The sequence below is a fragment of the Lithobates pipiens genome, unplaced genomic scaffold, assembly GCF_037356315.1.
Source record: "Lithobates pipiens isolate NorthernLeopardFrog02 unplaced genomic scaffold, aLitPip1_a1.2 Scaffold_16, whole genome shotgun sequence".
NCBI lineage: Eukaryota > Metazoa > Chordata > Amphibia > Anura > Ranidae > Lithobates > Lithobates pipiens.
In genome coordinates, this window is record NW_027507748.1 from 474,078,688 (window position 1) to 474,103,526 (window position 24,839).

At 42.0% G+C, this 24,839-nt stretch overlaps 1 protein-coding gene across 3 annotated transcripts in view; it reads right to left on the reverse strand.

Moving 5' to 3' along the window:
* NALCN (sodium leak channel, non-selective) overlaps positions 1–24,839 on the reverse strand; it is an 864,749-nt gene that overhangs the window by 35,727 nt on the left and 804,183 nt on the right. For all 3 annotated transcript variants that reach the window (XM_077482966.1, XM_077482963.1, XM_077482965.1), the window contains 5 exons: positions 23,144–23,237; positions 16,874–17,006; positions 6,777–6,892; positions 3,621–3,778; positions 2,698–2,848 (listed from right to left, as the gene is read on the reverse strand). In XM_077482966.1, the coding sequence (XP_077339092.1) occupies positions 2,698–2,848; positions 3,621–3,778; positions 6,777–6,892; positions 16,874–17,006; positions 23,144–23,237 (652 nt within the window). The remainder of the gene's footprint in view (positions 1–2,697; positions 2,849–3,620; positions 3,779–6,776; positions 6,893–16,873; positions 17,007–23,143; positions 23,238–24,839) is intronic.

Below are 24,839 nucleotides of genomic sequence, written 5' to 3' on the forward strand. Positions count from 1 at the left end.
ATTAGCATAGTTCCCAACTGTCCTGTATTTCCCGGGGACATTCCCAGTATTTAGACCTTTGTCCCGGTCTTATCGTATCTCAGGAAATGTACCGTGAAATTGGCACTGGTGAATTGTCTCTTCCAGACACCATTTTACAGAAGACCAGCTATCGTGAGGAAGAAACAAGAGGCGGAACCCAGGCTCCGCCTCTTGGTTCTTCCCTTCAGCCTACACAAGCTGGTCTTCTGTAAATGGCACGGAGACCAAATCACCAGTGGCGTCAATACTGGGTGTGGAAGATGTAAGGAGGGACTCCATTGGGGACAAGTGATGTAAGGAGGGACTCTGCTGGGGACACCTGATGTAAGGAGGGACTCTGCTGGGGACACCTGATGTAAGGAGGGACTCTGCTGGGGACACCTGATGTAAGGAGGGACTCTGCTGGGGACACCTGATGTAAGGAGGGACTCTGCTGGGGACACCTGATTTAAGGAGGGACTCTGCTGGGGACACCTGATTTAAGGAGGGACTCTGCTGAGGACACCTGGTGTAAGGAGGGACTCTGCTGAGGACACCTGGTGTAAGGAGGGACTCTGCTGAGGACACCTGGTGTAAGGAGGGACTCTGCTGAGGACACCTGGTGTAAGGAGGGACTCTGCTGAGGACACCTGGTGTAAGGAGGGACTCTGCTGAGGACACCTGGTGTAAGGAGGGACTCTGCTGAGGACACCTGGTGTAAGGAGGGACTCTGCTGAGGACACCTGGTGTCAGGAGGGACTCTGCTGAGGACACCTGGTGTCAGGAGGGACTCTGCTGAGGACACCTGGTGTCAGGAGGGACTCTGCTGAGGACACCTGGTGTCAGGAGGGACTCTGCTGAGGACACCTGGTGTCAGGAGGGACTCTTCTGAGGACACCTGGTGTCAGGAGGGACTCTGCTGAGGACACCTGGTGTCAGGAGGGACTCTGCTGAGGACACCTGGTGTCAGGAGGGACTCTGCTGAGGACACCTGGTGTCAGGAGGGACTCTGCTGAGGACACCTGGTGTCAGGAGGGACTCTGCTGGGGGCACCTGGTGTCAGGAGGGACTCTGCTGGGGGCACCTGGTGTCAGGAGGGACTCTGCTGGGGGCACCTGGTGTAAGGAGGGACTCTGCTGGGGGCACCTGGTGTAAGGAGGGACTCTGCTGGGGGCACCTGGTGTAAGGAGGGACTCTGCTGGGGGCACCTGGTGTAAGGAGGGACTCTGCTGGGGGCACCTGGTGTAAGGAGGGACTCTGCTGGGGCACCTGGTGTAAGGAGGGACTCTGCTGGGGGCACCTGGTGTAAGGAGGGACTCTGCTGGGGGCACCTGGTGTAAGGAGGGACTCTGCTGGGGGCACCTGGTGTAAGGAGGGACTCTGCTGGGGGCACCTGGTGTAAGGAGGGACTCTGCTGGGGACACCTGGTGTAAGGAGGGACTCTGCTGGGGACACCTGGTGTAAGGAGGGACTCTGCTGGGGACACCTGGTGTAAGGAGGGACTCTGCTGGGGACACCTGGTGTAAGGAGGGACTCTGCTGGGGACACCTGGTGTAAGGAGGGACTCTGCTGGGGACACCTGGTGTAAGGAGGGACTCTGCTGGGGACACCTGGTGTAAGGAGGGACTCTGCTGGGGACACCTGGTGTAAGGAGGGACTCTGCTGGGGACACCTGGTGTAAGGAGGGACTCTGCTGGGGACACCTGGCGTAAGAAGGGACTCTGCTGGAGAACACCTGATGGCATCTGGTGGCAGGCGACACGGCAAGTGACAGACTCGTGGCTCCCACTGATTCTACATTATGGTGAGTTGAACGATTTCATTTTATATTACAATGTAATAATATAAATAATGTGCTTAAATCATCCTGACACCATACCAACCATGGTGCCATGATGTTTGATGCTCTAACGCTAGGCGTTTGGAGTATCTTTATATATTGATTGTTAAACTTTCTGAAATACACATATTGCTATTGTGGTGTAGGATCTGGACCTGCTGTCCCTCCATCCCTCTTTCTTTTCTTCCTTCTCTCTCCTTTCCTCCCTATCTCTTTCTTTCTCTCTCCCTCCCTCCACTCCGACGTTCACCTCAGACTTGAACCATGCTCCCTTTGAGCCACACCCCTTTAAGCCACACTCGATATATTTCGTTTAAACCACAACCATTTTTCACCATGGCGTGCTTCACGCGCAGAATTTTTCTTCCCTTGCACATCATGCCTACAAATGAATACCCCACCCTCTAATTATAATACAACCCTGCCTACATACAAAAAAGGGTCCCTATATATTTTTTCACAATGTTGGCAACTGTGTGTTAGAAATGAGTCATGCAAATAGCAGAGAGAGGACAGATCAGAGAGATACCAGACTTGCTGCTTTGGTTTCACGTTTGTACACAGCACGTTTTTGCAGGGGACGCAGATACATGTATGATTTACATGCCATCCTGCACCCACATAGATGTGAATCTTGCATAATAGAGTCTGTTTAGTATCTCATTGATCTGGTGTAGGTCCCAAAATAAAATTGAACTCTACAGTTAGAAGGGAGAAAAAAATAACACTACAATGTTTCAGGAAAGCGATACATTTCATCAGTCATTAATTAGGCTATCAAATAAATGATCAACTCTCTATAAATAATGTAATTATAACATCATGCAAACATTTTTCAGGGTATCTAACTTACTTACCGCTCGTATACGTTTGAGGCATTTTTTGAGCCACATACGTATGGTTTGCTTAGCCACTTCTTCTTCTATGGTATACTCCAATTGTTCCCTTGCCAGCAATTCCTCCAGCTGAAGGCTCTTCCTGATGTCCACAGATCTGTATGACAGCATGCTGTAGGAAAAACAAACAGCTGGTCACTCAAGGTTACTCACAATACAATTACCTTTTTCTTTTCACAGTTTTAAACAGCAGATTGGGGTGGGTGAAGATTGGGTGGTGCCCATTAGATGAGGGGTGTAGCATTCCAACAATGGCACTGACTGGAAATTGCATGTTTGCCCTGTGCATGCATTGCTTTCCTCCCACAATCCAAAGACATGCTTGTGGGTTAATTGGCTCCTGTCTAAATTGGTCCATTATGTGTATGAACGTGAGTTAGGGATCTTAGGCTGTAAGCTTCTTGTGGGCAGGGACTGATGTGAATGTACAGAGTGTATCTAAAGCGCTGCGTAGATTGTTTGTGCAATATAAGTACCTATAATAATAATAATTGTAATAATAATGGAGTAAATAAAGTAGCATGATTTTGTACATACATTTTAATATGTTCAATATGATGCAAACATAATTTTTGAAAATATTCTGCAAAGAAAGCTTTGCTTTTTTGGCAACAGTGGGAAAATTGTGATTACAGCTGAACCTGTCTCTGCAAAGGTGGCCTGAGGTCTAAATTTGGATAAGTTGTTTACTGCGAGCTTTGTCCATGTGTGCGATGTCTTCTAATAACATGAATGGTAGTTGGATTACCTGAAACCCTTTCCTGTAGGCCTTGGGGGCAGACAAAAACAGAAGATAGTTGTGTGGTGCATAACTATGTGGATTGAAAACTGTAATTTTGGTACACACTACGGTCCCTTCTTTTATAGTAAATAATCCAAATTACCTGAGCACATCATGAAAAGTCACATCACCACCACTATGTAAGCGTTCCATTTCATAGCACATGTGTTTAAATAGAAGCTTGTCTTTATCCAAGTCCACTTCCAGGCGGCCACGTAGTAGTCTCAAGAGGAACTTCACACGGAATGCTGGAATGACACCCTGCCGATACATATAATCATTTAGGATTTATGTAATTATTTACAGTACCTCAGCATAGACCAGTTTATCACAGAGGCCTCTTAATTGCTAAATAAGTGCACTTTTGTTACAGCGTACACAGACACTCTACCTTACAGGATTGCAATGCATATACATACAGTCCCTTTAAACTTGGGCATGTACTAATAAAGTTGTTTCTGATATGCAAATGCTGCAATTTCATATTAGTATTGATAACTGGCCTGTCCTTCTCCTTGACCTTTTTAGTGGCCATCACCAAGATGGATGAGCTTAATCACCAATAGGTGGTGTTGGGGGGGGGGGGAAGTAGAAGCAAGACCGCTTTTGAAAGTCAAAGGTATGCAAAGACAACACTGTACATGGTTCACTTTGGATCACTCTGTCAGTTTTCAGACAGATCCAGATTGAGCCACAATGTAAAATGTATGGGCAAACAGATTTAAATGTTTAATATGATGCAAGCATCATTTTTAAAAATGTATTCTACGCCTGTTTAAATCAACTTGCATACAAGTCTGCTTATGTCCGTAGAAAAAAGCCAGAAAGCTTTTGTGCCTTTTTCTCTTTTCATAGACATAAACAGATGTAAATGTAGGTCATCCATTTACTTCCTTTCTGTTTGAGTTTGTTTTTAGGCAAAAAGCATATTCTTTGTTTATACTTTTGTTTACCTATGACTAAAAAACTAAGCTGATTGAACTGATGATGCTTGTATGAAAGGTTCCCGTCCAATTTGCTGTGCTTTGCTGTGATCACAAATGATATTGTGGACACATTCTAGCTACATGGCCTGTTCAGAGCTGACACAGCCTGTGCTCTATTCAGTTGCACAGAGGCAAACGCATCAGTGTGACCATAGATAATAACAGCATTTAGAACATGTACCATGGTGCAAACAGGTGCTTTTATTGTTCTCCACTATATATCCCCTGTCCATTTCCAGGACTTGTGCTTGGTCTTTAAACAGAATACAATGCAGTCTATGGCAGTAGACCATGCAAGTTTAAACTAGACATTACCAATGCTAGGGTATATGTATTTTTTTATTTTCCTGAAGCTGGAGAAGGGTGTCTTTGGGGCATCTATTCAAAGCAGACTTATTTTTTTAAAGGAATAATGAACTTTCTATGTTTTTAAATTGTGAAATGGCTCACCTTGATGTAAGGAATCATATCAGCATGTGCTTTAGATTTAAAATACTTGTTTGTATGCATATGCTGTAATTATATTAAAGGGCAGACAATTTTGCACATTACATTACCAGCTCATCTGCCTGTCTGCAACCACAGTGGGTGTCCTTTACTGCTGCTTTTAACAGTGCAAATCCTTAAATCAGCTAAAACAATATATTTCCTGTGTTACCGATTGATATCTTATCGCAAAAGGTATTATAGTGTATGTTAACCCCCAAAAAAATACATTTGTTGCTCTGTTTATGTCTGTTGAATATACAATTGAATGTTTTCTGTTATATCTGTTTGTTTAGTGCAAAAAAAAACTCTTGATCCTGTCAAAAATCTTGTGAGCAGGCAGCTCTATGATCATGCTGCACTGTTATCTGTCAGTATTGATCCCAGCTATCCCTGTGTACTACAGAACACATCTCCCCTCTGTTTTAGAGAAGAAGAGAGGGGGAGGTGTTCTGTACTACTGCCCTGGGGTTGTCACCCTAGGAGAAGAACTTTGTTACTGGCAGGGTCACCTGGTGAAAAAAAACGAAAAAAAAAAAAAAAAAACGGATGCAGCTACAACATCGAAGGATTAGTAAATTGCAGAATATTACTTTTTTTATTCTTGGGTTTAGATACTTTAGGCATGAAACATTGTCATGCTATTGAATACTGTACCCCGCGCCTCTGGGATATTTTAAAATATCTATATACAGTAACTTGTCAAGGGTACAAGGCAGGCCCTAAAATACTATAATTCGGGAGATCAGGCCCTCGTTTTGACAACCGTAGTCACTCAGGAGTGCTTCAGGAGTGCAAATAGCAGCTGAATGATAAAACACCCCAATATTATCTCACTATTCATGCTTTACCTTTACCTTTGACTATAGCAGTAATGACAACGATTAGGTTGCATGGTAATTTAAAGAGTTTGCATAGCAGCGGAACAATTGATAAATGCCCCCCCTCCAACCTCCTTATACTCTATGATTAAGCCTATTCTTATGCAGCCCAGCATATGAGAGGTGTGCTTGGAGGTGTTGGATTTAATGGACTTCTTTATTGCTATCTGCATCCTAGTAGGGAGAACTACCTTTTTTGTCCTGGAGAACCAAATGGAAGTAAGAAGTAATCCAAAACAAGGGAAATCCTCTCTTGGACAGTTTTTCTGGAACAACTGTCAATTTCAGTATGGGCAAATCATAATATACTGTATGATGCAAAATACCAGTTTTTAGCCAACAATTGCAGTGGCAAATTAGAAGATGGAGGTGCTTATTAAAGAGAGATGACCTCTCAACCTCCTCACAGCAAGTGTGCATAATTTGTTTATTTCACTGAGGGGTATGAAAGCAACATTTGGATTGAACCTAAGGATTGTCCTGCTGATGATGTCATTTCTAATATTACTTAACAGTATGAAAGTATGTTTTTTTTTTGTCATTGAAGAGATTGGTAGGATGGTAGTAAAACCAGTTCAGTAGCTCCAGAACCATCAGTGCAGGATACATTCATGCAGTTTTTCTTTAGGCTAGATTTCAGCTCAAAATAAAAGCCAGAAACATTGCCACTGAAAGCAGAATTATTATTTTCAAAAATTTCAAGGAATTAATATTTCTCTCATAAACAAAACTGGACCGATTATGAAATCTGGTCAGTAAGACTAGACCAGAAACTGAGTGGCTGCTCATAGCACCTGGATTTTTTATTTGACTTTAAGGTTGCAATTGAATGTTTTGGACAACAGGTAACGCTCTGGTGTAATTTTTATAGGCAAGCTAAGAAAACCTGTTTGCTAAAAACCGTACCTCTCTCTTGTCATCTACCATATTCCATATAATTTGATAATGTCTAAGATCATTAGGACTTAGTAGTTGGTCTTCTTCAGTGGAGTAGAACAAAGAGAAGTTTTCCACAATTATGGCTAAAACAAATATAAACAGATATAAATATTAGAAAAAATAATCAGCAAAACAAAAGAAAATAGATGAAGTGCTAAAAGTACAACCAAAGGCTCTGGAATGACAATCTAAACAAGTACTCAATCCAGTTACTCTGAGATGCACAAGCCTCATAGTAAACTGACTGTACCTTTCCTGATTGAGCCAAATCCTCCTTCATTTGTGCCTCTTGCTCTTTCCTATTCCAAACACTACAGCTCACAGCGGGAGGGTTTTGGCAACAGAGGCAGTGCTGTCAACACAGAAAGCAGTGGGCAGGATTGGCTGAGCCACAGGCTTAAGATCCGATCATCTGTGTCTCTCTACAGTACCTGCAGCCGCTGAAAGCTGGCAAAAGGGAGAAGAGAAGTAGCTTTCAGCAGCCGCAGGATCTTGTACTTGCCCACCACCCTCTTCCCCCACCATACTGATCCTTCCTCTAGTCTACCATGTGAGTCTTCATGCTGCCTGATCTTAGGTGTGGCTGCGCTGTCAGGATACCGGGAAACACGGCACCACTCTACTCTGCCTGTCACACGGAGTGCAGAGCGGTGCTGTCCGTTTCCTTCAGTTTAGGTGTGAAGTACTGCGGAAAACTGCAGACATGCTGCATAATCCCACACAGCTCCACTCCTATGTTTTGGTGTGAACAGACACACAGGAAATAATTATTTCCTGTGTGTCTTGCAGAGACCAGCCGTTTTCTGCTGCAGATGTGCACGAGCCCTGTTTTTTTTTTAAACTGCTAAATCGATGGGTTTAGTTCCACTATAAGGTAAAATGAGGTTAGGACATTTTAAAATGTATCGCTAGGATTAAATAATTTAAGGCCAAACTGACAGCATTGTAAATACGAACAGCCATTATACTTTCTGGGCTGTGTTGTGAGATGAGTTGGAGAGGCTTTACACTGCCCCGCTGCGCTTTGGGCAAAGCAAAGCAAACTTGTCATTTTGGTGCAGGTTAGCTGTCCTTTCCTATAGACTTCTATGATGTCCTCTGGTTTTGGTGCAGTTTCAGAAAGCGCACCAAAGATGCAGTATACAGATGTTTTGCTGCACTTTCTGAACCTGCACCAAAACCAGAGGACATAGAAGTCTATGGAAAAGCGTAGCTAACCTGCACCAAAATCACAAATTTTTACAGTTCATGTGAGAACAGTTTCCCTAGACGGGAAGGGAAAATCTTTAACAAAATGCAAAGACAGCAAAAAAAAAAAAAAAACGTTTTTAATAGCCAAATAAGGGAACACTAGGATTCAGCTTTTTATTATTGTGTCTCTGTTGCAGATTTTCCTTTACCTCCTGTCTAGTAAAACCATTGTCATAATGAAAGTACGTGTTGAGAAATCTCTTTAATTGTTTTTATCCAGCTCATATTATTCATATTATAGTTATAAAAAATGGCCTGTAGACTTTCAAAGTATCAAGTCACATAATCTCTTAGCTGATTTAGCCCAGGATCCCATTCAGCACTCCAAGTACTAGTGTTAGTTCTAAAGCTCGCTAGCTATTTTGTGTATAGATATATCCTTGTGCACTGCCTTATAGCTAGTAGACAATCAGAATTCAGATGAGAACAGTCTCTGGTGCTGGTTAATAGGGATGGCTGGCCAGGCCATATTTCTTTTAATCTCAAGTTTATTAAAGTTTGCTTTACCTAGCAGCTGCGGATAGCTCTGTCTTTAAGAATAATGCAAGGTAGCCTATAACAGGTTTCTATTTATAAAGTGTCATATGGCAGCTTTACCTAACATTAATGCATGATTCATCATACATTTGATGTCAATCATTTATTTAATTTACAAAACCACCTTGCTATCACTATTTGCTGACAACCTTTGTTATTAGCCTTCTTTGAAACATTCAATCCTTTAAGTGCGTGTTCACACCAGTAAGCCGCGCTGAATGCATGGCTGTTGGTGTGCATAGGGAGTAAACAGTATCAATACACCTATTACAGCCCAGCGCAGCTCTACAAGAGATTTGCCAACATCTAGATTTATTTTTTATCCCTTGTTTCTGCAACATTTGCTATATTTAAAAAGCAGTCAATGATGTATTCCCCAAAGTATTAATTCCGTAACATTCAGAACTGGTTCATATCACAATTTCAGCATTCCAGATACATTTTTGTATACACATTTACTCAGATTTTGTATGTGTTTTTGACTAATTTCAATGCAGTCTAGTGCATTTTTTTCATCTTTTTCATTTTAACACTTGAAAAATCTTTATTTTCATTAGGACAATGTGCATTCTTGTGTAGCCCGGTGCATGTACATGTGTTTTTATGCATTCTGGACAAAAAAAAAAACAAAAAAAACATAGCAGCTTGTACTTTGGTTGAAAGTATTAGCAGGGTATTGAATTCATGGGCTGGAAGCTTCTTGTATACAGAAGAATACATTCATTTCATGGAGGAATATATTACATGCCTTTTATCATAGACGGGAAGAGAACAACAAACAAATACACACTTAGATACAGAAGGTACATCCTATTATTACTTTGTACCATAGAATACACACTATCATACTGCAGTGCCACCTGCTAGTATAGACAAGTATAATGCATATATATATATATATATATAAATATATATATATATATATATATATATATAGTTCACAATATATAAAACCACCTGTTGCTTCTTTCAACATCCCTTCTCCACAGCATGTGCTTTGCCAAATTATATTCAGCTTCTTCTGGAAATAACTATGACGTTCCTCTAATAAAGGCTTGGTGAGTGCATCAACAGTCATCTCCTCTGACGGCAATAGTTAAATGTCAATAACATCTTGCTCTTGATTGTTCCTCAGTAGGTGATACTTGATGTTGATGTGTTTGGTCCTAGGATTGACCTTTCTGATTACATTACAAGCTTTATACATCCCTGGTTGTCTTAAAAAATGGAAATTGGTTTTGACATGTCTATCCCAATGTCCACAAAAAGTTGTCGAATACATATTGCTTCTTGACATGTGTATGCTGCTGCAATGTACTCTGCTTCAGTTGAAGATAGAGTGACAGTTGATTGCTTTTGACTAGATCAATTTATGGTTCCTTCCCCATACTGGAAGAGAAATCCACTTGAGAATTTGCAGTCTTTGCAGTCCCCAGCCCAATCAGCATCCACATATCCGACCAGTTTTAGATGTGATGTTGCTGGTAACTGTAACTTCATCTGAATTGTTCCTTTGAGGTACTGTATCACTCTTTTTACTGCTTTCCAGTCATGCTGACAGGGAACTGAAACTTTCCTGCATAGTATGACCACTGCTGTGGCTATGTCTGGTCTTTTCACAGTGACAACTGTGTAACGCTTCTCTTCTTCTGACAGTTCTTATATAACGGAGGGCCGGGCCACCCGGTGACCCCGCCCCCCTCTGACGCACAGTTCCGTTATATAAGTGTTAGAAGAAGAGAAGTGTCACACAGCGGGAGTCTCCCATTGATGCGGGGAAGAAGACGCTGCGGAGGAAGATGCCGGATGAGAACACCGGACCGAGAAGTAGAGGATCGGAGGAAGAAGCAGAGGAAGAAGAAGATGGAGGAAGAAACCGAAGGATGAAGGAAGGAAGAAGGATAAAGACCCGAAGAAGATTGAAAGAAGAAGACTTCAAATAAAGGAATTGTCAAAAACGGTCTCTTGTCATTTTTAACATTTTTGACACTTTTTTTGTGAAATGGTAGGGGTACTTTTGTACCCCCTTACCATTTCACACGGGGGGGGGGGGCAGGATCTGAGGGTCCCCTTGTTAAAGGAGGCTTCCAGATTCCGATAAGCCCCCCCGCCCACTGACTCCCACAACCACCGAGGGGGACCCCCACGCCATATTTTTTTTTAAATTTTGGCGCAGGGTTCCCCTTAAAATCCATACCAGACCCGAAGGGCCTAGGATGGATTTTGAGGGGGACCCCCACACCATTTTTTTTTTGCCACGGGTTCCCCTTAAAATCCATACCAGACCTGAAGGGCCTGATATGGAATTTTGGGGGACCCCCACAGAATTTTTTTTCTTAATTTTGTTTTTTTTCTTAATGCTGTTTTTAACAATGAACTTTTATGTGTATTGACAGCTCATACCTAATGCTAACATGACCTGCGTGCAAATATTCTTAAAAAAAATATGGAATTGTTCCAAGATTTCTGAGATTTTCTGAGATTGGTTGAGAAGATAACTTCCATCTTCTTCTCTCTCTATTAGGATTCCCAGATAGTAGCTAATGTTCCCTAGCTCTTTGATTTTAAAAATCTCTTTCAGCTTGTGAACTGATTGTAATGCTTAGGAGTGTATTGTGCGGTAGTCTTGTGTACTATTCCTTGTCTCTTCAGATATGAGGCCACTTCTTTGCTTATGTATTCTCCTCCATTGTCGGTGCATATTATTCCTGGTTTGCATTGGAATTTGTTGCTAGCCATTGCAATGAACTCTTGAAGTTTCTCTAAAGTTTCATGCTTGTGTTTCATCAGATAAGTAGCTATGTACCTGGAATAATCATCAATGAAAGTCAATAGATATCTGTCCGCCTGACATGGGAGTTTTCATTGTACCCTATACATCACTGTATATGAGCTGCAAGGGGTGGGTAGTTTTTCTTTGAGATGCCTGTGAAAGGGGAGCATGTGTGACTTTTGCTTCAACATAGCACTTGCATTTCATGAGTACTTTGCAAGGCGTTATGGTTAAATCTTCTGATAAACCTCTTTTTATAATATCCTGTATAGCTTCTGGACTGTGTCCCAGCCGCCTGTGCCATAAGTGAATATATTTGCTGTGCAGGTCATTAGAGACTATATTGGTTTACTGGTCTGTGCTGATGAGCCTGTATAGGTAATCATTTTGTTTTCCTTTTGTGAGGAATCTTTTTTTTTTTGTGAATTGTGCATTCATCACCCTGGAACTTAAAGTATAACTAAAAGCAAAACTCTTTTTTTTAGTTTTGGATAGAGTGGAGAGGGATTAGAGTCCCTGTCAATTTGTATTGCTGTCTGTGCCCCCATTAAGGATATTCACCCTCTCTATCTGTCCTGTTTACCATTATCATTGAAAGTAAAAGTAAAAAGAAAACCCCAAATTTTGGGTTGTCCCAAGAAAAGTCATAGATGGAAAATCTTCCAATGGGGACACTAGTTATGGTGAGCTGGGGGTCCCCAAGAAATGATTTTCATTTGCAGAGATTTCCTCTCACTTCCTGTTTGGCTAAGGGACAGGAAGTGAAGAAAAATCTCCACAATGGGACAGAGATGGTGAAAAAAAATCTGACAGGGGTTATAGCCCTCCCTTATTCTGTCCAAAATGAAAAAAAAAGTTTTGCCCATAGTTCTACTTTAACGGTGAGACTGTTGTTTGCAAGACTTTTCACTGATAGAAGGCTGCCTTCTAGTTCTGGAACATACAGCACTTTCTTTACAAGGATACAGTGCTTACCTCTAGGAATGGGCCAAACAGACCCCTGTTCGGTTCACACCAGAACTTTCAAACACTGTGAAAGTTCGGACTCGAACATTGAATCCCATTAAAGTCAATGGGACCCAAACGGCAAAAATCAAAAGTGCCCATCATGAAGGCTTATATGTAAGAAATTGGGCATACAATGGTTATAGGGGTCTGGGTCCTGCCCTGGGGGACATGTATAATTTTTAAATGAGCAGTGATTTTTAAAGTGAAACCCTAAAAATTAAAAATTCCTTCCAATGTAGTGCCGGGGGGGGGGGGGGGGGTGGTTCCCCTTAGTCTACCTGTAAAGTGGCAGATCTGTACCATGTCTAGAATCTGATGCAGCAATAATTGCATTTATAAAGCCCAAAAAAAAAAAAAGATATTTTCCCTGCAAGCTTCCTTTATTTTGCTCAGCAACAGCTGGGGAGTCAGTGTATATTATGAGGCCACAATGTAATGCACTGGGAACAAGATTAGAGATTTTTTGGAGACAAGACTTGACTTTTAATCTAAGTAGCGGGTGCGTAAAAATTGGTCGGTGGTGCCTTCCCACCGTAATCATATAGAGGTAATCTTTATGAAAACAAGAATTGGCCTTGCTGTAAAAAATTGCAATGATATGCACCTGTCAAACAGGTGCAGAAAGATTGGTCTTTGGGTGTCGGTGGCGCCTTCCCACCGTAATCCTATAGAGGTACTCTTGATGAAAGCAAGAATTGGCCTTGCTGTAAAATATTGCAATGATATGCATCTGTCAAACAGGTGCAGAAAAATTGGTCTTTGGGTGTCGGTGGCATCTTCCCACCGTAACCATATAGAGGTGCTCTTGATGAAGGCAAACAAATTGCAATGATATGAACCTGTCAAACAGGTGCTGAAAAATTGGTCTTTGGGTGTTAATTGTGCCCATGAAACCTATACCAAAAACATTCTTCCAGATGAAATGATTGAACACCCTCAAAGCTAGGCAGCCTCAAAGTCCTGCAGAGATTTCACATCCTAAAAAGACTTAATCAGTGACATCGGCATCAGGGGCTTCATAGTTGGTAATCCAGGACTGATTCATTTTTATAAAAGTCAAATGGTCTACAGAGTCTGTGAACAGACACGTTTGCTATGATCAGTAACGAAACCTCCTGCAGCACTGAATGCCTGTTCTGAAAGCACGTTGGATGCAGGGCAGCCCAACAACTCAATAGCATACTGGGCAAGTTCTGGCCAGTGGTCTATTCTCATGACCCAGTAAGTCAGTGGATCGTCAGCTGGAAAGCTCTCCATCTATGTTTTGGCCCCCGAGGAAATCATCCACCATGTGATGCAGATGCTGCCGATGCTAATGTGGAAGCTGATAGCCTTGGGCGGCGAGGAATATTTCTGAAATGCCTCACTTAGGCGGAGGCCTTCTCTCTTGGCCAACAGAAGACTCAAAACTACGTTTTCCATGACACTGTAACCTACTGGAGTCAGGAAAACCATTCAATAAAATCCTCTAACATGTCCTCAAGAGATTTTATATTCTGCCCTCTCTGTGGGGACGAGATGAGTTCTGATACCTTCCCCTTAAAACGGTGGTCAAGGAGGGTTGCCAATTAGTAATCATCCTTCTCCTTTATGCCACGTATTTTGGGTCCTTTTGCAGGCTTTGAAGCATGAGGTTGTCCATGCACCTCAAATTGCAGAGGCTTAGGAAGCAGACTCCTCGAGGTCACTCAGGATGACATCTGGAACTTCCTCCTCCCAGCCACGTACTACTCCCAAGGGTCCTGGGGTTGGAAAGCCATCGCTTACAGATTGACACATGTTGTCTTCTTCTTCTTCGAAAAGCCTATGAAAGTGCCAGAATCCTCCTCCTCCTCCTCCTCATCCCCTCTCTCCTCCTGTATTTTCTGTGACGTAGGAATGATGGTGTCTGGGTAAAGTGGGCCTTGAGAGGAAAGGAAGTTCTCCTCTTCCTCCTGCTGCTCTGCTTTCAGTGCCCTATACATAATGCTATGCAGAGTCTGCTCCAGCAGGAACACAATAGGGATTGTGTCACTGATGCAAGCACTGCCATGGCTCACCATCCTTGTGGCCTCATCAAACTGTGACAATACAGTGCATGCATCCTTAATGAACAGCCATTTGCATGGGGGAAAAAAAGCTGAGGTGGCCCGAGCCTGTCATCGTGCCGTATTAGCTGACAGCCCTCTGCTACATGTATAGCCACTGGAGCATTGAAAAAGTCAAGTTCCACCTGGTGGGCATGTCACAAATCAGGCAGTTTATGGGCAGGTGGATTTCCTGCTGAATTTCAGCCAACCGAGCACTGGCTGTGTATGACCACCTGAAATGGCTACAGACTCTTCTGGGCAGCTTTAAAACATCTTGCAACTCTGGATACGTATTTAGGAAATGCTGTGCCACCAAATTGAGGGCTACAGACTCTTCTGGTCAGCTTTAAAACATCTTGCAACTCTGGGTACATATTTAGGAAATGCTGCGCCACCAAATTGAGGACAAGTTTTCCTGTCTAAGGGCAGACAGGAGGTTTGAGCCAATATCGCACCCTACCATTCCTGGCTCCAGCTGGCATAATGTGAACCACCTTGGCCTGTCCCTGCAGAGCTGAAAGAATCTCTGCTCTGGTGTGGTTGCTGTTCCCTAAACACACCATCTGAAGCACTGCATGACACCTTTTAGCCTGACTCTGGGAATAGCCCTTTTAACGCTTAGGGGGTACCAGATGTTCATAGGACAATTCTGCAGAGGAGGGCATGTTTCACTGTAGTGTAGTGAGACCGTGTCAGTAATCTTTACATTAGTGTATAGCTAGACTAGGGACTGTTTAGATAGCGTCAGTGTAGTGACAGTTGAACACCGTCTATTTGATTGCGTTACTGCCAGTTTAACGCCATATAGTTTTGTGTGCATTACTGCCAGTTTAACGCCATATAGTTCTATGTTTGTTACTGGCAGTTTAATACAATATAGTTTTGCGTGTTACTGCCAATTTAACGCTATTTACTTCTGTGTGTTACTGCCAGTTTAATACCATATAGTTTTGTGTGTGTTACTGTCAGTTTAACACCATATAGTTCTGTGTGCGTTACTGCCAGTTTAACGCCATATAGTTTTTTGCGTTACTTCCAGTTTAACGACATTTACTTTTGTGTGCATTACTGCCAGTTTAACTCCATATAGTTCTGTGCATTACTATACGCTTGGCGCATTATATTGCAGTATATTATAGTGTATCCGTGGAGTGTTTCTGTGTAGTGTGAGTACTCAAATTAAAGTGCATCAAACACCTCTTTACATTGATTAATGCGCATTCACGTACAGATTTCAACTTCTTCTTTACATTTACTTATAAGCACCGCCCCTTCCCTCAAAATAATGTCTGGGAGGACAGGGAGAGGCCAATGTTCCAATGCCACTGTAAGGGGGCCAGCAACAAATGTGTCCACAGGTAAAGGTGGATTTGGCGGTCAGTCCTCAGGCAGGGCATCATTTCCTCTGTTTAGTGAGCTTGCCCATGCTATCCAGCCACAGCATGCAGAAGAGGTGGTGGACTGGCTTACTAAACCTTCCTCATCCTCTGTCACATAAGCAGAGACAAGTGTGCAGTCTCCTGCAGTTTTCAGAGTGGAGAAACCTGCCTCCTTGTCCACATCTATTACCATAGCCCCAACATCAGCCATTGAGGAGTCAGCTGAGTTATTTAACCACAACTTAAGCCACTTGCCCCTTGATGATGCCCAGTTACTGGATTCAGATGTTGGTTCTGAGGTTGAGGATGACAGGAACATGAGCCTAGAGAGTGGGAGGAACACTCATAGACAAATTGGCATTCATGTACCCCAAGCCGCAGCGTCCCCATATTGCTGATGTTGGGGCTATGGCAGGAATAGATGTAGACAAGGAGGCAGGTTTATCCACTCTGGCAACTGCAGGGGACTGCGCACTTATCTCTGCTTGTGTGACAGAGGATGAGGAGGATGAGGAAGGTTTAGTAAGCCAGTCTACCACCGCCTCTGCATGCTGTGGCTGGATAGCATGGGCAAACTCACTAAACAGAGGAAATGATGCCCTGCCCGAGGACTGACCACCAAGTCCACCTTTTTTTCTGGACACATTTGTTGCTGCCCCCCTTACAGTGTCAAGGGAATGGCTACCTCTCCTTGTTCTCCTCTATTACTTTCTATTACTTTCAATCAGTCTGGTTCACATATGTGTGTTGCATTCACACTCCACATTGTCCAAAAAACGTGTGCGTTTTCTAGGCAGCGCGGTGCGAATTGCAGGCACATATTCTTCTATGAGAACGCATCTGATTCACAGATGCCTTCCATTGTGAACATGCATTCTCTCCCCCTCCTCACTACAACTCCCCCTCTCTCTGCTCAGCTGATCTGCAGCTGCAATGGAGAGGAAGCGCTGAACAGCTGCTTTTTCTCTACGCACAGAGCACTGAACCGAGTATAATTTTATGATATGTTATGAAAATAATTTTTGAATACTGTTATGTTTCACTTACCAACCAGTAGGTTTAACATGATGTAGGCAATGATAACATAAAACGAACAGAAATACATCAGTGCTCCAGCATAATTGCCACAGTCGGTTTCCCAGTATCTTGTGTCATCTGGAGTACAGAATGGTGGCTGTACCTGAAATTAAGAAACCAGTGCAACTAAATAATGATATCTTTAGAGAGAGATAGAAAAACAGATTGTAATGCTCCAGTTTAAAGTTATTCTTGTGTTCTGAACAAATACAGGAAATAAGCCTTTATTTGCTCTTCTCTTCTCCAGTAGTTTCTCCATCCTGTCTTGGCCTACAGTAACATTTTGACAGTATCAACAGGTTGTCAGTGGGGATTAGCCGCCAGTACCCAAATTTTGGGTGCTGAATCCGAACCTAAATTAGGTCAAGGGAGCAGAATTTTTAAAATCAATAATGGCCATTACATGGAGGCCATTTTTTTTTTTTTTAATTATTACATTAACCATCAATTTTACAAATGCTTTAAGTGAAACATCAAAAATGGACATTTAACTAGCGTTCTTGGGAGATGCCCAGAACCTGCCCGTAAAGTGGCGCATCTGCACAATGTATACAAGCTATTGAAGCAAAACTGACATTTACAAAGCTGTTTAAATTGCTGGCAAACGATGGCTCCCAGGTCATTTAATTCTGTTTGTAAACAAAGCAACCAGAAATTCCTTTCATCTATCCAGACCCATATTCTAAATGAGGGTCCCCCCCAAGTTCATACCAGGACATGTGTCCTTAACATAGGGGTACCTTGCTGGTAGGAACTCCTCTTGCAAAGCACCTTGCGCCCATATTGATGAGGATAAGGGCCTCTTACCCACAAACCTGGCCTGATAATTGTGGGGGCCAATCACCAATGGGCTCGACCCTGGCAAGTTGAGGGCATGTGGCCTGGTGTGCATGCCAGGCTGCATGCTCAAATCAGAGTCTGCTGTGGACTGGGAGGTACCACACCCTTTTTTGTTCTGTTATTTTGTTTGGGGTCCTGCCAAAAATCGGCACCACACCTGAAAGATTTGGTATGAATATTGGGGACCCATGCTAATTTTTTTACATCATCACACCCCCTTTGTTTACATTATGCTGCCAGCCTGAAATCCCCAACTTACAGCTGAATGAACATGGTTGATTCCTGATTGTTAGGATGCAGACTGAATGATTTACTTCCCACTGCCATCGGTGGTTTGACTCGACTGAACACCAAATTAGTTTGGCTGTTTGCCAAATCTCTGAACAGGCCTAGGTTTGGACCAAAATGGCAACTCATCCCTAGCTGTCAGTAGCTGATTGGTGACTGGAAGTAGCAGGAGGTAACCTGTTTCATAGCTCTTATTCCTGTAGCTAAAGCAGGTCTCTGTAGACAGGCATGAAAAGAAGCCATCTTCTGTGGCATGTATGTAAAAAAAGTATATTGGATAAGTATCAATGTATTTGTAAACCAGACCAAGTTGTATGATGCTTCAAGTAGACTGTGCTACAACCTCTCAAGTCATGGGGTAACCGTACTAAATTAACTATGAAAGGGTCTGCTAGATACTAATAAGCTAAAAGCATCCGATAAGGAATGTCTCTTTATATCTTGTTAAAAGTACATAGGAGTTAGTTAATATCGTATTATACAATGAATACTGCCAAAAATAGATTTTTATTATTTTTATAAAATCCTTTTCTTGAAGTTCATTTAGGGTCACAGGACATCTTTCACCTTTGTGTTATATTGCCACCAACTGGAAGATTGGACCATTACAATAAAAAAAATTGTAGGCCAGCCCAGGACAACTTCTCCTACTGAAATCACAAAATAAAACAGAGGGCAGTGCACACAGGCCTAGTGCTTTATCCTCAATATGTGTCTTTAATACATAAAAGAGATAAGTATTATACTCCCAAATAAATGTTGTGTCACAGCTTTTCAAACAAACCACAGCAGTTAGCATGGCTCTGAGGAAGAGGCAAGGCCTTGAAAAACACATTAGCCTGCTGTACTGCTGGATAATTGATTTGTTATGTGGCCATATAGCTGCAGTTTTTTTGAAAAGCTGTGACAAAAGCCGAGTAAAATATTTACCTTTTTTATTTATTAACCTCTTAGAGGCGGCACATGCTGGCCCTTTAAGGGGTTTAGAATGCCAGGAGGCGGGGTTTAATGTTATGTGACTGCTGTGATTGGTTGTCACGGTGGTCACATGATCGTAAAGCTCCCGCTTGCAAGATGAGAACAGAAAGTTTCACTTAGCCACTGGTAACTGTGCCGGGAGCAAGTACACTTCCTGGCACAGCTCTATCGCATGCAAATATGCTGCAGGTCGGTGTCAAGGCCCGGCCGCCAAGAGGCTGCATATTTGTGTGCACTCAGCGTCAAGGAGTTAAAGACATATATTGAGGATAATGCACTAGGTCTGTACACCGCCTGTTTTATTTTGTGATTTACGTGCACTCAGACCTCCCCAGTCTCTTGAGGGTAGCAAGGCATGCCATATACAAGGGATTGGTTCTGGAAATAAATTATAGGCAGCACTCCAAACATTTAGCTTTTTGATTTTGATATATTTATGAAAGAAAGCATCATATAGAGACAAAATCAGAGTACACGCACACGATCTCTCCACAGTTCCTCTATCTAGACAAAGGCAAACTCTAAGCTACATGCATCATATATAGAGTATTCAAACTCCTCTGACTGTCCTATGAGCCTGCATGCCCCCTGTCCCTCTGTCTGGACAGTGCTGATTGGCCCTGTGCTGATCACATTCACCCTTCTAAAAGAAAAAAAAATCTCTAGCAATACACATGAAACTGAGCATGTGCAGAGTATCCCCAATGCTCTGTACTATCAGGAGATGGATTGGGGGCTGTGGAAGAAAGGGGGATCAGAGAAGACAGGATCAAACAGCTTTTTTACACAATGCGCATTATTAACCCCTTAGGTTCCACAGTGAGTATAACAAGGATGCTTTACTGCATATACAGACTGATTTTACTGTTGTGGGTTTAGTAACACTTTATGAACCGAAACGTCTCTTTCAATTTGGGAATAGCAGCAGTGGACTGCAAATCCTCTGGGTTAAGCTCATTAGTCATAGACTGTAATGACTTAGAATCATATTTGGTTGCTGATGGCTCAGAAGCCACCAAGGCCACAGGCAAATCAGATATAAAATGTGAAGCAAAAAAAAAGGGAGTGTGCTTGTAATGTCTCTGTGGTCAGAGCAGGGCTGGTGCAAGGATTTTTGCCACCCCAGGTGAAGCCTGATTTTTCCGCCTCCTAAGCCCGCCCCTGAATCCAGCGTTTTGCCAGAGCATCAGCGTGACAAAAGCCGGTGGTAGAGGAAGCATGTGGTTGCAGTAGAAAGCACTGATCATAGAGGCACAAAAGGGATGTTTGCTTCCGTTCCATCAGGAGATGTCCTTCAGTGCTGCGCCTCTATAATGACACTACAGAGAGGCTGCCTGAGTAACATGCAACAGAGGCATCCCCTGCATCCCCCTAGATGTACACACTTTATCCCAGCAGTGCCCACCAGAGGTTATAACATTTATTACAGAGGTATTTATAATACAGCACCGAAAACTTACATAGCACAGAGATGGAGAGTAGGGAAACCAGTGGCAGGGCGACCTAGGCAGCAGTACGCCCTAGGTGGCCGCCTAGTTTGCCTAGCGGTAGCACTGACCCTGGTTCAGAGTCATCATATAACTGTGTGATTTGAGCCTTAAAGTCTAGAAAGGCTGTAGTAAAATCCCCAGATGAAAATGCAGAACTGGCTACAGCCAACAATGTTAAAAAGGACTCCAATGATGGAATAGACTCTAGGAGCAGAGGGCAATAGGATTTCAGGCTGAAGCTGTTGGCACTATTAGTAGGCACACTGCAAGCAGCCCCGCAGACATAAGTAGAATGTGAGCTGGGGACACTGGTTGAAGTAGGGCCTTCCCACCCTATCCTCCCCTCCACCCATGTCTTGAATCAGGCATGTTGTGACTACATAGAGGTAAGGCAATGAAACCCAGAAAACTGGTGGTCCAGTCAGATGGCCAGTGGTTACTAAAGTTACAAGGGAAGGAACGGATTGAAGATCAAAGATTCATGTGGCTCTTTGCAAGCAGGGAGATGCTTCCTTGACACTGTCTGGCAGAAATGAGAAGAAAGTGCTCATGTGCAACCCAGTGGATAGTGCTAGTGCTTAGTCCCACATCGGTAACATCTTCCTCTGCAATGCCAGCAGTAAATGAGGGATTTTAAAAGTGCCCGGTGACCCTTGTAATTGAGGTAGCTCCCTATGCTCAGTCTGACTGGCTTACTCACAAAGTCAGTTTTCAGAGGCAGGACAAGTGCTGAAGCAAGGCCAGCAGCTTTGAATATGAAAAGAGCTCTGCGGCTACCTTTCACCAGAATAGAGTCTGGAGGAAATCACACTACTCAGAACCGAGTGGCCAGATTTCACTTCCAGGATAACACTGCAATGTCCAGTCTGGCGCCTGGACATGGCACTCCAAATGCCAGACTCAGAGTTGCTCTAGCGACAATGTAGAGAAGAGTCTTGATTGAAGAAGAAAAATCTTGTAGTAAGAAAAACAGTTGTAAGTAAAATTAAGCTACTTTTAAACAAGTAGAGATGAACAGAAGGTAGACCCCCTAGGACACTAGCAAAAAGCTAAGACATGCTGGTAGTTTCCAATCCTCTTTTATGCAGCAGCATAACCTGAAGGTGAAAGAATGTATGTGCTCCTCTATGGAAAAGAATGAAATACAGTATATTTTCAACTATTGGACACATAGAACAAAATATAGAATGGAACTATGGGCAAATTATAAAATCTGATATGTTTTTCAGTCCCAATTATTGAAATGAATTCCCTTTCTATTTCCACAACCTCCCTACAATGTTACATAATTATCTGTTGATTCTGCCAGGAAAAATGTTCATTTATTATTCATTTATCATTCATTAAAGTAGAATATTTGGATGTCAATAGTCTGCTTTGAGGTGAGAACATAAGTGTTCTTTATCACCCTCGCAGTTGCTATGGCTGCTAGAACTACATCAGTAGGTTGATATGCATGGAGTGGGCATGATTATCAGCCTGTAGATGCCACTCATCAGCAGCCATTGTCCATACATAGCTCCATGGGAGATGTCGTTTGTGCAGCAGCATACGCTACAGGTGTTGTGTTCTTTAGGGACCCTGACTTGGGGTACAAAAAAGGCACTAAACTGTGAAGAAAGCGGTATTGCATATATACCTGTCCATCTCTGTGTTAGCTAAACCATCACTTTGTATCCGAGTTCCCAGTATCAATCAGATTTCAAAAATGTAGAAGAGTGCCCCTCCACTCGTCACTGTGGTTCCTCTGGCAGTCTGTAGGTCACTATTATGTCTACAGTGACTACTAAGTCAGCAGGGGAAAACAGTGCAGGTGTTCTATTTTAGCAGCCCAAGGAGTTGAATTGGATTGCTTCCAGGAGCTCTGCTGTTTTATCAAACAGGCTGAAAGACAGGTATGCATAATAATACGTTCTTCACAGGTTAGTGCCTTTTTTATTTTATTCATCCCCTGAACCAGAAAATAAAGGGACTTTCTAAATATACATTAATGTTGCACTTTAAGTGTCAAGGTGATAACATACCTGGTAATAAATAAACTCTAAGCAACCCAACTTATGGGTTTGGAAGAAGCAGTAATATAATATATTGTAAAATAAAGTAATAGTAATATCATTAATCACAAGAAACAGTAGTAGTAGCAGTGCATATAAACATTTTAAATTTTTTAATGACCATGTAAGATGAATTGTATTTTTGAGCCTCTATAATCCTCTAAGTATTGTAAAATTTCAATGATTAATTTTCCTTCCATTAGATAAATGTTAAAGGTTCAGCCTTTGATGTAAGATGATGTTAGCTAATATTTATGATGTACCATGATGCTAACCTATTAGTTGTGTTTAGCTATCACAGCAAATTATGTTTTTTCTGTTTAACAAGTATTAGGCTGCACGGCCCATTAAAGCGTGTTTATATCTCCACAGTCTGTCCATGATTAAAACACAAAGCAAAAAACTCCCAATCTAGATTGAGAGTTAATGAGCTACACCAAGACATCATTACATGATTGTTTAATCTAACCACAAAATTTACTTTTCAATGCACATTTAATGGTCTTTCATGGAGCTTGAGAAAATGTGCAATCATATTTCCCCTGGCATTAACACTTTGCCAATCTTCTATTGTGTTTCTCTCCACTTACCATACAGTCATGCATTATTTTATTCCAGTCTTCCCCAGTTACTATCCTGAATAGCACTGTAATAGCTTTACCTGCCGTTGAGAAGTTGGCATGCCTAGGTTGTGAAGACCGAATAAAAAAAAAAAAAAACACAGCATGCATTAGTTTTATCTGACAAACACAATAGTTACAACATGCTGATTATTACTATGAGGTGCTGTTCCTATAAACACTTTGTGAACAAAGCCCATATTATAATTGTACTAGTACTTAGGGAGTTAGAGTGGCAAAACACTAAGAACTATGACTTAGGAACCCTACAAAATGTTTCAGTTTGTTAATTAATTTTCTTTTCAGCCACATTTAACTCTAAACATCTTTAAAAGCACATATGAAAACTATTGCTATCATTTATAATATTTTTTTCTGACTGTGAGATAAAACATTTTTTTTTTTTTCTAAATGAAGATAACACCTTAGTAGAACCAGTGTAGGACCACTAAGCCTCTATCCTGAAACAGATATTGCTAATAAACAGATTTGGTTCTCAAAGGTTTAACTGCACAGAATTTCCATATTTTTTCGGTAAAAGAAAAGGTGTTCTAATTGTAATTAGACTATGGAGCTAATTTGTTTTTACCGGTTTTTCCTAAGATCTGGAAAATGTGCACTGTCTGTGAGACTTTTGGAAAAGTGACAAGAAACACTGCCATAAATTGAATTGATGTGCAATTAAAATGCAATGTCAAAAATAGGTAAATTCCTTTTGACATACAATACCTATTTCACAAATCATTTAAAATGCCTTGAAAAAGTATTTATACCCCTTGAAATTTTCCACATTTTGTCATGTTGCAATCAAAAACGTAAATGCATTTTATTGGGATTTTATGTGATAGACTAACACAAAGTGGCACATAATTGTGAAGTGAAAGGGAAGTGATAAATGGGTTTAAATTTTTTTTTCAAATAAACATCTGAAAAGTGTGGCGTGAATTTGTATTCAGTCCCCTTTACTCTGATGCCCCAGACTAAAATCTAATGGAACCAATTGCCTTCAGAAGTCACCTAATAAGTACATAGAGTCCACCTGTGTAATTTTATCTCAGTATAAATACAGCTGTTCTATGAAGCCCTCAGAGGTTTGTTAGAGTACCTTCGTGAACAAACAGCATTTGGAAGGCCAAGGAACACACTAGACAGGTCAGGGATAAAGTTGTGGGGAAGTTTAAAGCAGGGTTAGGTTCTAAAAAATTATCTCAAGCTTTGAACAGCTCAGTATTGTTCAATCCATCATAGAAAATAGAAAATCTAGACATGGCCACCCACCTAAACCGATAGGCCGGGCAAGGAAAGTATTAATCAGAGAAGCAACCAAGAGGGCCATGGTAATTCTGGAGGAGCTGCAGAGATCCACAGCTTGGGTGGAAGAATATATTCACAGGACAACTATTAGTCATGCACTCCACAAATGTGGCTTCTATGGAGGTGTGGCAAGAAAAAAGCCATTGTTGAAGTAAAGCCATAGGAATTCCCGTTTTCAGTTTGCAAGAAGCCACATGGGGGACACAGCAAACATGTGGAAGAAGGTGTTCTGATCAGAAATTAAAATTTTTGGCCTAAAAGTAAAATGCTATGTGTGGTGGAAAACTAACACTGTCCATCACCCTGTACATACCATCCTCACCGTGAAACATGGTGGTGGTAGCACCATGTT